At 52.4% G+C, this 16874-nt stretch overlaps 6 protein-coding genes across 6 annotated transcripts; 3 read left to right on the plus strand and 3 right to left on the minus strand.

The window, feature by feature from the left end:
- Positions 1 to 1134: 1134 nt before the first annotated feature.
- PFLUO_LOCUS6322 (uncharacterized protein) lies at positions 1135 to 3154 on the plus strand (the record flags this gene model as incomplete). The annotated part of the gene is made up of 5 exons (XM_073783856.1): positions 1135 to 1213; positions 1271 to 1763; positions 1824 to 2100; positions 2159 to 2279; positions 2331 to 3154. 5 exons carry the CDS (start codon positions 1135 to 1137, stop codon positions 3152 to 3154), a joined length of 1794 nt encoding a protein of 597 aa, XP_073640369.1.
- Positions 3155 to 4120: 966 nt separating this feature from the next.
- PFLUO_LOCUS6323 (uncharacterized protein) lies at positions 4121 to 5633 on the plus strand (the record flags this gene model as incomplete). Its single annotated transcript, XM_073783857.1, has 3 exons — positions 4121 to 4128; positions 4350 to 4872; positions 4929 to 5633. The coding sequence occupies 3 exons, from the start codon at positions 4121 to 4123 to the stop codon at positions 5631 to 5633; spliced, it is 1236 nt and encodes a 411-aa protein (XP_073640370.1).
- A 1103-nt stretch (positions 5634 to 6736) lies between these two features.
- PFLUO_LOCUS6324 (uncharacterized protein) lies at positions 6737 to 9013 on the plus strand (the record flags this gene model as incomplete). Its single annotated transcript, XM_073783858.1, has 5 exons — positions 6737 to 6824; positions 6900 to 7154; positions 7233 to 7359; positions 7425 to 8412; positions 8480 to 9013. 5 exons carry the CDS (start codon positions 6737 to 6739, stop codon positions 9011 to 9013), a joined length of 1992 nt encoding a protein of 663 aa, XP_073640371.1.
- A 558-nt stretch (positions 9014 to 9571) lies between these two features.
- Positions 9572 to 11616, minus strand: PFLUO_LOCUS6325 (uncharacterized protein; the record flags this gene model as incomplete). Its single annotated transcript, XM_073783859.1, has 2 exons — positions 9572 to 11081; positions 11141 to 11616. 2 exons carry the CDS (start codon positions 11614 to 11616, stop codon positions 9572 to 9574), a joined length of 1986 nt encoding a protein of 661 aa, XP_073640372.1.
- Positions 11617 to 12051: 435 nt separating this feature from the next.
- Positions 12052 to 12824, minus strand: PFLUO_LOCUS6326 (uncharacterized protein; the record flags this gene model as incomplete). The annotated part of the gene is made up of 5 exons (XM_073783860.1): positions 12052 to 12097; positions 12166 to 12218; positions 12276 to 12460; positions 12542 to 12701; positions 12762 to 12824. 5 exons carry the CDS (start codon positions 12822 to 12824, stop codon positions 12052 to 12054), a joined length of 507 nt encoding a protein of 168 aa, XP_073640373.1.
- A 965-nt stretch (positions 12825 to 13789) lies between these two features.
- PFLUO_LOCUS6327 (uncharacterized protein) lies at positions 13790 to 16679 on the minus strand (the record flags this gene model as incomplete). Its single annotated transcript, XM_073783861.1, has 5 exons — positions 13790 to 14484; positions 14640 to 14873; positions 15239 to 15415; positions 15472 to 16326; positions 16379 to 16679. The coding sequence occupies 5 exons, from the start codon at positions 16677 to 16679 to the stop codon at positions 13790 to 13792; spliced, it is 2262 nt and encodes a 753-aa protein (XP_073640374.1).
- Between the last annotated feature and the right edge of the window lie 195 nt (positions 16680 to 16874).

Consider the following 16874-nt stretch of genomic DNA (forward strand, 5'->3'; position numbering starts at 1 on the left):
AGCAATCATACTGTGTATTGCCGCCAACTCTGATATGCGGCTTGGCTCCCTGCAGATCAGCCAGGTTGTCGAGGAGCTGGTTGGAGTAAGAATTGGGCTGTGATTTGTTCCCTACAGCGGTTTAATATTAAGTGAAGGTCGACCTTGGGGACAAAACATACCTGCGAAGTCTGGAAAGAAGACAAATTCAATAGAGAAGCACACGAATGGTGATAGAACTGCAGCTCCTGCCGCGCTGGGAGCAGTCGCTGAGAGAACATGTGTATTACTACTTCTTGTAGCTGCGGCGGCAGCACCACCACCACTACTAAGAAGCAGTAGAACCGAATTGTACAGGTTCATGGCTTCCTGACTTGATTGTTGGATGTGTATGGAGATCGACGGGAGGTTGCGATGCGGATCGCATAAAGAGATGAAATCAGTCGGCTTGCTTATTTCTTCCTTCCTGCAAGAGTATTTAGATCGGCTAATTGATTTAACCCGAATCCTTTGTTGGAGCTTGCAACGAGCGAAGAGAGGAGTAAATATGCCCGACAGATAAACAATCATAACATGCCAAGATAAAGGGGCCAAAAGCCTTTCTAACTCTTTCCTCTCGAGTAACTATAGAGAGTTTCCCTCGGTTCGCTTAGAGCCATGTTGCATTGTCAAGTTGCAATGACCCGGTTCCCGATCGGGGTTTTTAGGCCAGAAGAGGGGAACTCAGATATTTCCGACAACAACAAGTGAATGCATATGATAAAGTGGATATAGTCTTTCAAATAATCTAGACCCCAGTCATGCAAGTAATTTCCCGATTCAATTATCGTCATGTTGCATTATTGCAGAGTTGTGAACCTCGAAAATTGCGTGTTCGATCTTCTCGTCCCCACATCTAATGCCTTCTGCATTCCGATTGACGAATCAATGCGGGGAAGATAAGGACCCCTTCCGATATTCTTGCGGGTATTTTAATGCCAGGATCGGCATATGATCCATCTGTAGACTTGGCAATGGGCGATGATACAAAGGATAATGAGACAGAAGATGATATATTTCGGCGCGAGGACTCCTGCTGTTTCGCATGATCTCATGCCTGGAGCTCCTTGATGGCATCCAAATAAGTACCTCGTCAATTTGAATCTACTATTCATCATGCTTCATCACAATTTTGTATGGCTATTTCTAGCTCTGGCTAGCACTGTCTGGACACATCCGTCCTTGACAGAAGTCCGTAAGAATTGGAATTGCCAACATATGTATTCTGATTTTAAACTGATAAATATCGCAGACACTTCACCACCGAAAATAAGCATTACTCAAGTAAATTCATCCACGAGATGGGTTGAAGGCAAGCCTGATGTACAGCTCTTTGACATCGTGCTCAACAACACCGGCACTGAGAGCTGGCTGACAACTAGTGACAATCTCCATGTCTGGGTTGAGTCGGAAAACCTTCAAACCGTTCAACCCGCAAAGGTGAAACGGATCCGCCCCGGCGATTCCGTGATTGTTCAAGTCAGCGTCCAAAATAACAAGGACGTCCCACAAGGGTCGACAGGACCTGCGACAGCAGTAGCTCACTGGGGCAAAAATGCTTCAACATCCCACTCTATCACGGCTAGGTACGGCATGCCCACTTACAATGCCACTGCGGCATCATTTGATCAGCACGAGTCACCAGATTGGTTCCGAGATGCAAAATATGGCATCTTCATCCACTGGGGGTTGTATTCCGTGCCTGCGTGGGGCGGTATTGGTAAGAATGAGAACTACGCAGAGTGGTAAGCACCAATGCTTTTATGTCTTCAGCGGGAGGTTTGCTAAAGCTTCGTTGAATATAGGTATTGGTCTAGTCAGATGAGCCCAGACGATCCCACCAGAACATACCAATATCATCTCAAGCATTATGGCCCAGATTTCCTATACGATGACTTCATGGCAAACTTTACCGCCGAGGAGTTTAAGCCTAAAGACTGGGTTGACTTGATCGCTGATGCCGGTGCCAAGTATATGGTCCCCGTCACCAAACACCATGATGGATTCGCTTTGTTCGATATGCCCGAGACTGTTTCCAAACGGAACTCGGTGAAGCAGTCTCCTCATCGGGATTTCCTTAGGGTACGTACGCCCAAATGGCTGGACGCCTGGGGGAAAAAGAGTTCTAAAATAGAAACAGGAGATCTTCGATGCAGCGAAAACGTACCAACCATCCCTGCGGAGAGGAACATATTTCAGTATGCCTGAATGGTTCAACCCAGCGTTTTCAAATTACACCTGGCTGGATGCGTTTGGAGTCGGTAAGAACAACATTGATATTATTTCCTAGAGTCGCGACTCACATATTCCAGGACCCCCTAAAAACCCTTACACCAACGAAACAGTCCCATACACGGGCTACGTCCCAGTCGAGGATTTCCTCCCCGATATCCAATTTCCGCAAATGCAAATCCTAGCCTACGAATACGAAACAGATATCATGTGGTGCGACATCACCATGCCTACCAGCAGATTATCCGCCAAATTTGCCTCTGAATGGATCAATCGCGAGTACGCCAATAACCGCCAAGTTACAGTCAACAGCCGATGCGGAGTCATAGTAGGGGATTTTGACACTTCAGCTGAGTATGCAAGCACCCTTGAGCTTTCCACGCGTCACTTCGAAGCCACTCGAGGTATGGATCCGCACTCTTTCGGGTATAACGCAGCTACGCCAGACTCGGCGTATCTGAATGCCAGTGGGATTGTCACCACGTTGGTCGATACCGTGTCTAAGAATGGCAATCTGCTTCTGGATATTGGACCGAAAGGAGACGGGTCAATTCCGGAGATTATGCAAACCAATCTTCGCGAGGCTGGAGTTTGGATCAAAGCCCATGAAGAAAGTATTTTCGGGACCAAGTATTGGCCGAATGGCTTTGGACAAGGCAATTTCCGGTACACGACTACGGATGATGCATTTTATATCCATATCTCCAGTAAACCGGGTAGTGGAACTGTTGTCCCGGATCTGGTGCCGTATCTGGATGGTGATCGGGTTACAGTTGTGGGTGGTTCACTGCACGGCACTGTCGTTGATGCGAAGACCAATGATGATGGCTACCTCGTTCTTGATGTTTCGAGGAAGGTGGCCATGGCTGATAAGTATACGTGGACGTTTAAGATTGAATATTGAGAATGAAGGAATATTGGATTAGTGGTCTTCACTGAGTCGCATTCCTGGAGCGTAGTAATAATCGTATAATGTGTGACTGCAAATTTCGGCCAGCAATTCTCTTTTTCCAAGATAAAATCCGGCCCTCCTCTCTCCAGGACATGGTGCTCTTGATAAATAAGGAGGAAGGAAAAAAAATACGATCGCTAACTTTGTTTTCCTTTCGGTTTGCCGTCTACAGCCCGATCTGCTTTAGCAACGCCACGCGATGAGCTGTCGGCCTATGGTAACGAGGGCGGCTGAGACTTAACGACAAAGACACAAACCTACCAAGGGTTCTTACTGAGAGATGTTTATCGGCTGGTATTATTTCATCTTTTTATCAACATGAACTACTTCATTTCCTTCTCATCTTCGAAAGATCAGCTGATCAGGTGGGGGCCTTTTTGTCCCGAAATTACAGATCAGACTCACATCTTTCGATCTGGCGGTTATCTTTGCATCAATCAACCATCATGGCTCTCCCTGGTAGACCCGAGAATGATGATTCCATTACCATGGCTATTGGTGCAGACCTGACTGCAAGGCACACGAAGGAGGAGAAAGTGCCTGCCAACCCGACTGCCCAAAAAGGCGACGAAGAGATTGAGAACCCCTCACGTCCCCGGGGTGTCAGATTTGTTATTCTCTTTGTCTCCATTCTCGCTGGCGATTTCTTCGTCGGATATGTATGCAATCTATGGAACAATTTCTCGCCACACATTCTCTGCCGTCCCATTCGCTGAGTTGAACCTTTGCAGGACTCGAGTTGCGTAGCAACACTCACCTCGGTAATCTCGGATGACTTTGGCACACTCAACCAGATAGGCTGGTATGGAACATCATAGTAAGACTATCCCTGCTCGCATTTCCAGCACGAACCATCGGTGCATTGCTAATACAATCCAATCCCCAGTTTGGTAGCATCTTGCTCCACAGTCCTTATCTATGGCCAGGTATATTCCTTCTACTCAATGAAGACAGCCTATATGATATCATTCTTTTTCTTTATCATTGGCTCTGTAGTAGCAGCCTCAGCTCCCAATTCAACCGCATTCATTATCGGACGCGCCGTGAGTGGTCTAGGATCAGCTGGTGTCTTTGCTGGAAGCAGCATGTTCGTCATTCCCGGCTCCTACGTCTACAAAGACCTTGAACAATCGCTAACAGGCTAAAGAATCGTCGCAAATATGACATCCCTCAAACATCGGCCTGTTTACACCGCTATGTCGGGCGGCGTGGAGTGCATTGCGTTGGCCTTTGGTCCTGTCATCAGCGGTGCTGTGGCCCGTTACTCAGAATGGAGAATCAGCTTTTACATCATTATTCCGGTAGGCGTTGCGGTCATTCTGTCTGTGTTCTTTTTTGCGCACAACATCCAACGCCCGGAGCATGCCGACCTACCCAGCAAAGAAAAGCTGAAGCGTCTGGATATACCAGGATTTGCGGCCTTCGTCCCATTGGTGATATCCGTCATCCTTGCTTTGGAATGGGCAGGCCCAGATTACGCGTGGAATAACTGGAGGATCATTCTTCTGTTGACACTGACCGGAGTTCTCCTGCTTGTCTTCCTCGCGGTGGAATACCGAACCGGCGAGGACAGCATGTTTCCTTTGAAGCTCATGTGCCAGCGATCCGTCGCTTTCAGCGCTTTGTTCACCTTCTGCAACTCTGCCGCTCTTTTCGTGACAGCCTATTATGTGAGTCCCACCCCACATCTCATACCTTCAGTCAAAGACTAAGAAAACACAAATAGCTGCCTATTTATTTCCAAGCAATCCGCAACGCCAGCACCTTTGAATCCGGGCTCATGTATCTCCCCACCGCAATCCCCTTCGCGCTCGCCATTCTCGTCGCGGGTCCTATAACCAGTCTGATCGGTTACTATACTCCCGCGATGGTCGTGGGCAGTATCCTCATGGCAATTTCCACAGGCCTCTACACAACCTTTTCCCCGACAACGCCGCCCTCGGAATGGATCCCATATCAAATCCTGTATGGCATTGGTGTCGGCCTGGCGTTCCAGCAGCCCTACACAGCGGTTCAGACCGTTCTTCCAGACTCTGCAGTAGCTACCGGACTGGTGGTGCTAAGCTTTACACAAGAACTCGGCGGCATTGTGGCATTGTCGATCGCACAGAATATGTTCACCAGTCGACTGGCGCGGAGTCTGGCCAGGGAGGTGCCGGACCTAGACGCGAATGTTGTCTTGAAGAATGGCGCGCTGGGGATTATCAATGTCGTGCCGGAGAAGTATGCTGAGGGCGTGAGGAGTGCGTATAACGATGCTATCATTGATGTATATTATCTGGCTCTGGCATTGACCTGCTTGACCGTTCTCGGGGGAATTTTCATCGAGTGGAAGTCTGTCAAGGAAGAGAAGATAGAGGGCTCTGACAAGAAGGAAAAGGAGAGTGCGGTTCAGGAAGGTGAAGCGAGAAAGCTAGCTTGTGGCACCTGAGACGGAATTGTGATTGCTACGGTCTCTTATGCAGAGTGTACTGCTATATTCCAGGTGATGGGGGTCTGCATAGCGCCGCAACAATAGAATTGCTCTACCAGACTAAAAATAGAATCATCATCACCAACAATAGCCCCCAAGTGATGATCCAAGATACCTCAGCGCAACACGTCGATCCAATTTAGGCATCTCTTTTTGTTTTGTTTTTTGTGGTAGGCGGGAGGCTTACAAAGTCTATTTGGTCCATTTGGTCTGTTTGTTGATGCCGGAGAACACCCAGGGCTTTATGCCGATGCGTCTATTCTACTTCGAGCCAACATATATCGGGCCTGTATTGAGTGTCCAATTCACTCCAAACGTGGTGAATGTCCTCATAGGCATTACTTTATCCCATAAACAGCCTATTGGGTAAATCGATTCACACGATGGGCAATGGGATGCCAGACAAGACTGGCCAGCCAAAGAGTGGGGACCGGACATCATTGTGATCTACACTTACCCCAAGGGACGGAAATGTGAAGACGCGGAGCCACTGACGGGCGGGTCTTCCTCAATGCTGTTAGTCCAGGGGTAAAGTAGAAGCCGATCTGGAGGATCAGATATAACCAACACAGTATCGCATCTTCCGATGCTTCGGAACCACCTATTGAACCGTCATATCGAAGGTCAGTGCACTGCCTCGTGGGGAAAGATCAGGGATCCTCGATCCTTTAGCGCCAACGCGGCCATAACATGGAATTTCAGGAGACGATACTGGAGCTGAGGACGGGAGTGGATGATCCAGCTTGACCCATTTAAAAGAGTCATGTTTCCCCTTGGCGATTCCACAACGCCGAGAATATCGAAGGTGCTCCACGCGGACTGTCAAGAGCTGCATAATGCAATTAAGACCGTCTCTTCTCCTGGCCGTGACAGGGTTATCCATGACTGCCTTGAGCAGCTCGCCCTGCCGCCAGATCTCGGAGATCTATAACCAAACAAGCAAGGCGACTGGTGGGAGCTTCGTTTCATTCATTGAACCGTAGATGAGCTAACGAAGAAATTTCCCAGGATCCTCAAATCCCGCTCTTCCAGGGCCGCTCGCTTATGAATGCCTGCTAACAATGCCATTCAACGCCGAGCGGGGCGCGAAGTTCATTCAAGAGTTGAGAAAACTCATGCAATGGCAAACCACACTCGAGGTGCTCAAAGGTACGCGCGAGGCTCATCGTCCATGACCCATTTGATCCATTGAGCCTGGCCCGACTGACCCTGGGCCTCGCACAGATCCGCCATCCGGATATCCCGTTCCTCCAACCGACCTCCTCGCCGGGTTGGACGACTTGGAAAAGAAGGCCAACCACGCGGAGTATTCATCTCAGTTCGAATTCGACTGGGCTATCAATAAATTACTGCGGACTGCGTATGACGGGCACCTATGGATAACCCTTTGTTCCCAGGGAATCTTTGATTTCACTGTAAATCTGCCATTGGTATCGGTGTCAAGTGACGGAGTGAAGCTTCCCAAGATTTATACCGTGGGTAAGTCGGCTCACAGAGGCATCAATCATGCCAAATATGGAAGGCAAGCAGAAAGCTAACCCGACTCGATTCATCTAGGAGATGCGGCACTGCTTGCCAGCGATCCGGGCCTCGTTTCTCCACTGGCCTCAGTTAATGGCCAAGAAGCGGTCTTGTTTTTCAATGATTTTGCCCTGAACACTGCCTTCCAAGATCCAGATGCGAGGTATGTCCATTCTGAAGACTTATGATATGAAACCGTTGGAAGGTCATTGACACCCATAACACCAGATACAACACTCTATTTCACGCTTGGCGGTACCCCACTGAATATACTAGCTCGACTCACGCCGGCAGTTGGGAGTTCAACAAGGGCATCTGGCCCGGCAGCCCAGAATTCAAAGTGGAATTTGCTAATGGAACGGTGATGCATGTTCAGACGACGGCTACGGCGGGAATGGCCTACTCCCCATCTTACCAGAATGGCAAGGATATCTTCCAGATGGAATGTGTGCCTCACCCTGTACCGACCGCTTTGCCGAACCCATCCTCTGTGTCGTCCCCGCCGGCCGCCAGCAATTTGACTTCCCTGCCCTTGACATCCCAAACCTCCACTAGGACTAGGCCCGCTTCCTCGGGGACACCTAGCACATCTTCTACGCCTTCGACATCCCCCATAACAAGTGGTTATCCTGTGCCAATCTTGCAGACTGACGATTCGGGTTCAGTCTCGGGCTACTATTTGGATCATCTTGGACTGAAGAGCGTGGCAGTTCTCTTCATTTCAACCTTTGCGCCAGAGGCGGAGGACTTTGCCGCCAAAGCAACTGAGTTTGTCTACATGGCGAAGCGGGCCGGAAAGAAAAAGCTCATCATTGATCTGTCATACAACATGGGCGGCCCAACTTACTTGGGAGTAGACTTCTTCAAACTGTTCTTCCCCAACCATCATGCGTACACTGCCACTCGATTCCGTGCCCACGAAGCCTCCGATCTCGTCGGCAGGGCACTATCGAAGGTTAAGAGAACGCAGTCAAAAGTGATTGCGGACTCTTTTAGTTTTGATTTAACTACCATGGTAACGCCAAACCAACAGTCCGATTTCACCAGTTGGCCGGACGCTTATGGTCCACATGAAGAGCTCGGCACCCAGATGTCCTCTTTAATGGCCTTGGGCAATTTTACGCTGATGTCGACCGAGGGCTCTCCGATTCGGGGATATGGCCCTGCAAAACAGAACGAAACTGTACCACCGTTTGCCGCTGCAGATATTCTCATGGTATGTTCGATTTGTGAGTATTTTATGGGCCTTTGCATTGTTGACAGAGTATGAATCCCAATTACAGGTCACAAACGGAGTCTGCATGTCCACCTGCACGACCTTCGCCGAACTCATGAAGAACATCGGGGGTGTTCAAAGTTTGGTATTCGGTGGCCGTCCTCACAATAGACCAATGCAAGCCATTGGAGGTACCAAGGGCGAGGAGGACCTCTCTAGTGGCCAGCTTCCCCTGCTGTATCAAGTAGCCCTGGAGGTGGCAACCAATGCCACGCAAGAGGGCAATCCCACTCTCACTGATGCGCAACTGAAGCGCCTCAAGGAGATCACCCCCGCGACCAATGAACAAGGTCCTTTGACGGGGCTTGAGACGATCAGTGTCAACTTCCTCAATGGCTACCGGCCTGGCCAGGAGCATATGCCCCTCCAGTTCATCTATGAGCCAGCCGATTATCGTCTTTTCTATACCTGGGAGAACCTCGCGCACCCTGACATAGCTTGGGCGGCGGCAGCCAGGACATTCTGGGGCGATGGGCTGTCGGTTAAGGGGACGTCCGCACACGCCGCTCAGCACCATCGTAGAGTGCATCACCATGCTTGAGAGATATTTTCTGCTCGGCTTGCTTGGTAAGAGTATAGTAGAGAACAGTAACCACCCTTCCTACAAGTCTCAGTTCTCACATAGCCCAATTTACGCAATTGAATCGACAGTTTCAATCGTAAAATATACAATTCGGAAGGGATCATGTCGGAAGCGTCACTTGGCTGTCTACATCATTCTCCTTTGTTGGTAGAATAATTTGTGGTATCAGTTTCCCACTTAAGGCCACAAAGTATAGGAAGAGATCTTGATGGTGCATGCATTTGCAGCGGCAAGGCAAAGAGGGCTCCATGAGGCACACATGGACTGTCGCTTGGAAACGCGAATTAGGTATTTAGTCTGCATTATGCACAACAAAGGATCTGGATCTTTTGACATGAATATGAGAATTAACGCTGCGGAGTGATGATAGGCTGACAAGCCACCACATTTATAACTATGACAGAACCCCCATTGTACAAGCACCGAGGGTATAAGAACCACTATGCAAAAAGGAAAGACAAAAAAGGCAACCTCGGAAGGAAGCGCGTAATAGTTATTTACAGGCGACACTACTACTTAACGGAGACGTGTCTCATTAGCAGCGGGCAGGGTCTCATTCAGCACCGACTTCGACAACGGCGGCACCCAACTCCCATCCACGTCCCAAATAGCCGCGTCCGAGAAATCCTCATACCACACCCCGCCCAGCGCATTCACACGGATGAACCCGAAGCGGAAGAACTCCGGCTCGCCCTCGTGCTGGCGGGTCCATTCGAATTCAGGGACGGAATGGTCTCCCCGCGGAAGAAGGGCGTGGAGACGCTCGACGTCGTTGATGAGCACGCTGAGGCCATTGGCGCGTGGGTTCAACGGCGGGAAGTTGATAATTAGGGTATTGTTATCGTCGGGTGATTGAATGGGTGGGTCGATCAGGGGCGGCGTGGTGCCTAGCCGGGCGCCGTCGAGGAGGGCGCCGGGGGTTTGGAGGACGGAGTCGAAGCCCCAGCGGGCGATGCCGTTGATGAAGAGACCGACTAGGATGCCTTGGTATAAGAGGCTTGGTCGGGTTTGTAAAGTTGTGCCGGGCAGGAGCAGGAGAGATAGGATGTAGTGGTGGATGCGCAGGTTCATGTGTGGGACCGCGATGAGGAGGAGTACGATCGCGACGAGAAGGACGTAGAACCGGAACATTTTCGGGAGGCGGCCCTCGCGCCGGAAGGCGAGTGCTTGGCCGATGGCGATGGCGACAAGAGAGCTGACGATGATGATCAGCGCGGTGATGGCGCCGGGTTGCTGTTGGAGATCATGGGGCGTCAGGCGCGAGATCGGGATGCGGTCAAAGGTGTCTGTGTTCAGCGCGCCGACCCAGCACCCGCCCAGCCACAGTATGGTTTTCTCCCAGTGGGCGTCGAGGTCGCGCAGCGTGTGCCGTACAAAAAAGTAGTACAGCGCGAAGCCGACGAATGCGCCAGGCAGAAACCGGCCGAGGGTCGCAGAGACCAACTCGTAATAGTTGGGGGACGAGGGCGGGTCCGACGACATGGCGACCTGGAACCAGACGATGAAGAAAATCGAGGTGAAGAACGCAGGCGCCGACACCACGGTCAGTGATAGAATTGTCGTCATGGCCACCGAGAAGGCGAACAGTGTCCACCGGATATCCGAGCACTCGGCCATCTTGGCCTCACTTGAGCCGGACGACGTGGTTTCGCGAGTGAGCACGAAAGACATGGGGAAAGTGGACGGAAATCCAATACTCTCGATGCCGTTGTGCTCCACAGACTGGTAATTGCTATGCGCGCCGGTGCGGCGCAGAATGGCACATCCCCCGGACGCATCATCAACCAGTCCGGCGTGCAGCGCCGATACACAAATCGACGAGTCGCCGCGGTAGTTGCCACTGCTCCGTGCGGTTTCATCAGAACCACCGACCACCAGCGGCCGGTAATTGAGGTCCTGGTCGCCGACATTATATGGCTCCAGGAGAATAGCCTGGGAGCAGCCAGCAGGACAGCGGAAGGCAAAGCCCTCCTGGTCGAATGGACGGCAGAGGTCACCATTCAGTCCGCAGTTGGTAGCATTGGACCTGATGGGAATTAGTCGAGGCTTAGGTTGAATTCGGTCGGAATGAAAATTGAAACATACCACAAGCGATCGTGACACGACAGCTTGACAGGCTGCCCGTACCCCGGAATCTCCTGCTCGGCCACCGAGGCTTTCAAGGCGGAGAAAAACACGACAATCCAGAAGACCAGTCCGCCGAGAAGCAATGCGATTTTGGCATTCTTGCGCGGGAACCACCGGTCAACCAACCGCGCCGGCGCGGCCTGCCACTGGGGTAGCCAGGGCTGGATGTGGTAAACGTGGGGTGGCGTGGGACCGCGCAGCCAGGCACAGAGTCCCGAGCGGGATTTCCGCTGTTCTTGTTGTCTGTCATGGTCGTCGGCGGGTGAATCTGATGTACCATCTAGGCCTGTTGTAGGCAGCAACGGCCCGTGCTCGAGATCATCGTCGGACTCGGCCTCGTGCGCCTCCTCGTCTCGATACCGAAAGTCCTGCAACGGATACTCTTCCCTCGGTTTCTCGGCAGAGGCCCTGGCGGAGTCTTCGCCAGCGGTCATTATTCCTGCGCGGGATACGAAGAAGAATAAACTAGACACGAACAAGCGACCTGGAAGGAAGGAAGGTAACGGTTTCAACATGACAGCCGCAAACTGAAGGGGCCGTTTTTTGCTCTTAGTCATCGCGGCCACAGCCATGGATAACTAGAAGCGACACACCCGAGACCCAAGGAACATTGGAAGTATGCAAATGCATTAATAACTAACTGACGACTAACAAAGAACACCCGCAACCCCAAATTAGGTACCTCGTCCTCCAAGGGTATCAGCATAAGTCGTGATTCGTTTGCCTCCAACCACGCTAGATCGGCAGCAGAAATGCGACTCTCCACCAAGTCATGAAAACGATCGATCGGTCACCAGGGCAAGCCATGGTACGAGCGCGGGCCGACTGCAGCGGTTTGATGGACATATTCGCCCGCGGGCTCTCGTCCTTTACACGGCAGGGGCAGGAGAGCGACCAAAGCGACGGCGGCCGGTACTAATGGGTAGATCTGTTAGCACTAGCAAAAGACCCCGGCAGAGACCGGGCATGGAGAAGTCACTTACGTTCCGGCATTAGCGCCAGTGTCCTTGCGAACACGGAAGGTGAACCAGATGCCCTATGCCGATCATTAGCGCGCGGTCTACAGTCAGTTGCAATCAAGGAAGAAACCTACCACCAGAGCCGAGACCAGCCAGAGAATAGCAGACACGAAGCTCATCGCCTCGGCGGCCTTCCAGCGCCCGCAGACCGAGTCGTGCAGGAAGCTCCAGTGCCAGATGCTGCCGCAGGGTAGCTGATGGATCGCGTTGACGAGGACACCAAAAGCGGCGAACCAGGCGAAGGAGATGAGAATGTCCACTGTGTTTAGATGTTAGAACCAAAATAGATCAAATAGAAGCTGAGATGGAGGAAAGAAGGGCAGTGTTTGGTTGCGCTTACATGGCCACGAGAAGAAGCCCGACGAGAAGGGAATCAGCCATAGCAGGCCCAAGAGTATGGATAACCCGGCGATGACTTCGGTGTAGATCCACCTTGCCTGCGGCCAGGGGTGGATGTTGGAGAAGGAGGCGAGGTAGTGGCCGATGATACCCGCGACGACCTAGAGGGATACTCGTGAGTGGGAGAGGACTATGGCATGGTAAGAACGGCATCAACATACCGCCGCAAAGGCAATCTCCCCCACGCGGAGGATCATAGACACAAGGCGCGAGACCACAGGCATGGCGACGGCAGGTAGCTGTGATGTGCTGAGCAGAAGCTAGTCGGTAGTGAGGCAGGGAAAGAGAAAAGAAGGGGAAAAGAGAAAAACGAGGTATATGGAAAGATAACAAAACAAATCTGGCGGCTGGGGATCCAGCACAGGTATATAAAGCGCGCCCGACAGCGACAGAGGCCCGTCACACAAGCCCAGTCCGTTCCAGCAAGCCTGCACGCAAGGGCCGAACAGCCCGGATCATCCTAGGCCCAGGAAGCAAGTTCCATGTCATGTCGTCAGATACACCCCGGACGCAGGCTAGTCGGGAAACGAACTGATCGACGCCGCCTTGACTGACCGCCACTGATGCGTGGCTGGATGATGGTTCGGAGCAGGGAGTAAGGAGAGGCAGAGGGAGAGCCTAATCTGGATAGTTTATTATTATTATTATTGGTATTATTATTGTTGTGGCTGTTATTCCTCGAGGTATTATTTGGACCGGTTGAGGACGTGGCTGGTCCTGTCCACCGGTATTGTTATTGTTCTGGTCGAGGCCATAGTCACGATCACCCGGACTATTGACGACACTACGCGGGCTTTAATCTATCCCGCCCCACTGATCGGCGTCTAGTGTGACATGTGCCGTGGCTGAGAAACTATGGCTGGTTGGCCGGGACGGGAATTCATTCGTGCCAGCTCATTGTTATTGCTGTTATACTTCTCTCTCTCTCGCCAGCAAGGAACGCCCTTGCGCTGATTCAGCAGTCCATCTGACCTGCCTCAGCCATATGACGTGGATAGTCGAGAGCCCTTTGGCATTAGGCACCAAAGACAGACAGCAGCAGATCCGGTGGCAGACCCGCGTGTGCGTGGACTATGAATAGCATACTGGGGATCCACTGCCCGCGAATGAACGTGTATGTATGTACGTAGATACAGTCTGTAGGTATTATGGTCGACCGCAAGGAAACAGCAGAGGTGAAACAGCCTCCCTAAGTACTTTTCTTGTCGTCCAGGAACCACGCCATGACGTCGCGCCATACCCCTTTAGCGCCCGTCTCGATCACGTCCCCATGGCACGGAATCAACCGGTCAAAGTCCCACTTCTCGATCCGTCTCACAGACTCGGTGAAGACCGACCGGTTCCGCGACGAGAGAATCCACCACGCAAACCGCCTCTGACCTGTCGCGGGCGGCGCCGTCCCCAGCATCGGGAATACCAGCCGCGTCAACAAATTCGGCTTGGTCCCTTCTGCGCTCTGGGAGTATTGCTCCTTGGCGGGCAGGTTGAATAGCATATCGGCCTCGATCACGGTCTGGGAGGGCTTGTGCAGAAACACGAGCTCGCGCGACCCGTGTCCGTAGACGTACTCATTCTCAAACTCGGCGTCGAACTCCGCCGAGATGGCCTTGGACGAGCCGACGTCTTGCGGCTTAAACACGTGCTGGAACGCGGTGGTGGTGTCCTTGAACTCGGGGATCGACTGCCGTTTCTCCCACAGGCCGTCCGGCGCCAAGATTTCCGCCTGCGGGAACGCCTTCTGCCACGCCGTGAGGTGAAGATGGTGCTGGAGATCCGGCGCCGCAATGTACTTGACATTCCCGCCCAGCGAGTCCACTTTTTCGCGGACTTCAGGGGTTAGGTTGACAGGCGAGAACACGGCGAGGGAGCCCGTGGAGAGCTTGACTGAGACACATGCAAGGACGACGTTAGCTGGGCAGATCGCAGCATGGCAAGGGGAAACCAATGCAGAACAGTCAACCCCGCTGGGGTTTGACATCGAGGTGGGTTCACGCGTCCTTTGCCTGCAAGGGTCGGTGCAAAATGCACTATGGACTCACCCAGCGTCCCTCGGCCGCCGAAGCGCAGGATTCCAAAGCGCGCAAACGGGAGACTCATAGTGACGATGTCTGGCGTTACTTGGCGAATCACCATTGCCGCGGACGGGTTCGAGGGGAAGAGCTGCGGCATTTTTGCTGGTGTGGCGCTCGTGCGCGCTTTTTCGATGCTGGAAAGCTCCCTGGCGTTGGTTTGTCTCGGATTCGCGCCGCAGATGGTCGTCTTGGTGCAGTGTGCTGACTACTTCAACTCTGCAAGACACGAATAGAAAAATAGTGAAGACCAGTCGAGGCGTGAGACACTCTTCTTAGGGACTGGCAGGAGGGTGGAAGGGGGGATGGGCCAGATAGAGCTGGGGCAGCCCGGGGGCGGGAAGTGATGTAACCCGTCGAAGCTTATCATGCCTCGGTCCGGACTGAGGCCCGTTCGGGGCAAACTATATACCGTGGATGGGACAATGCCTATGGTTCTTTTCTAGCTGATCCAATGTAAGGTTCATTCAATGCGATAACTTTCTATGCGACGGGAATTATAAAGAGCTGGAAAACACAAAATCAAAGGGTATCGTATGGGAGATTATTATCTGGTCGTGAGAGCTAACCAGACCAGGCCTGGTTGGTCACCGCCTCCGTTTCTTCGCGATGGGGGATGATGCATTCGTTAATGTCGAACTCGCGAACAAGCTCTTGCCATGTCTCGAAATCCAAACTGAAGATGGCCTGCTGTTTTTTGACGCCTTGCCGTTGAGCCTCGCTGGGTAACCAGGGAACCGAGGAGTCTGTCAGGATCACGGTCAGCATTTCAATAAGAAACCAAGGGCACACGGCGACTCACGAAGACTCGGGATTTGGCGACTGTCCACCTGCAGACCGATGTTCCCATCGCGAACAAGGAAGCTGATGTAGAATAAATTTTCAACGCTTTGCCCGAAAGAACGGGGATTGATGCAGACTTGGAAGAGGTTTAAGCCGCCATCATCGGTGATTCCATGATTTGCCGCCGATTCCTGGACTTGCTCCAAACTGGGTTCAGATTGACCTGTCTGAGCCAGTATTTCAACCAGGTCGTCAGAAGCTGCTTGGTTGCGCTCCCGCAGTATGTCCGCAAGCAGTTTGTTGATTGTCGAGCACATGAAGGCGAGATTGACGTTTTCCTGATCCCCGAGGTCCTGCTGCTCAAGCTCATTGGGTTTCACGGCATTTGCTGGATCGATCCGCTCGTGCGCTCGCCGCTGGGTCATTTGGCGCGTGCGCTTTTGCACGGACAATGGGCCCAACAACCAACCTGACACGGCCGGCCGAGCACTGTACGGTAGACACGCGTGTCGACCCAGCCAGTCCCAATTCATCGCGTCTCCCGCATCCTCCTCGTCGCTCGCATCGGGGTCTCTTTGGCTTTGACGTGGTCGGCGGCGCTGGGTTCCGTGGGACGGGGAGAGTGTGGGTGCTTCACCCTGGCGCATAAACGAGATACATTTGGAAACGAATTCATCAACGTCGATCCCGGCCGTCGCGTCTCCGAGAGCGAGCTGCGCGGTCTTTTTGTGCGAGAGATCGGCCGCGTTGACTAGGAGGCGGGAGTCGATCGTCGCGTCGGAAGTCTGCTTGACTCCGACGAAAATCTCGTTCGCTTTGGTGACCGTTTTGTAGAGACCATCATTTCCGGTTTGCATATATTCGGATCGCGAGTCTTGATGTAGACCGTCAGCAGGCCCTCCGCGCCCAGGGGAGAGAGTATTTACCGTTGAGTTCTCGCGTCAGATCTCTCAGTCCTTTCCGGATTTTCCTTCGCTCGCCCGCATCCTGATCCGGATCGTAGTACCGGTTCTGGGCGTTGCGTTGCGACATTGGCACCTGCGACTGGACGTTCGAGTCGTGATCGGTGAGGCGTCGCCGTTTGTTTGCTGAGTCTGGAGGTGGCATCGCGGTTCTTTTATTGACACTTCGGCGAGGATTCTCCTTGTCCGAAGATCGCCCTGGTGATGGGGAGGGGCTTGAACTGATGGGTTGTTCGTCGAGCTGAGCCCCGGCGAGACGTGCCATGATTAAATCGCACCCTAGCGCGTGTCGTGCAGGTGACGAGAAAGACAAACAAGCAAGCGCAAAAGTACGGTTGCTCGATGCCGCGCGTATGACAAACACCAAACGATAGGGAAGGAACGAGACAGGTAAATAAGGAAGATAAACAGATGATATCAAGACCAAAGGAAGATGGAAAAGTCAAAGTCGCGCTCTATT

Source organism: Penicillium psychrofluorescens (genome assembly GCF_964197705.1).
Source record: "Penicillium psychrofluorescens genome assembly, chromosome: 4".
Classification (NCBI taxonomy): Eukaryota; Fungi; Ascomycota; class Eurotiomycetes; order Eurotiales; family Aspergillaceae; genus Penicillium; species Penicillium psychrofluorescens.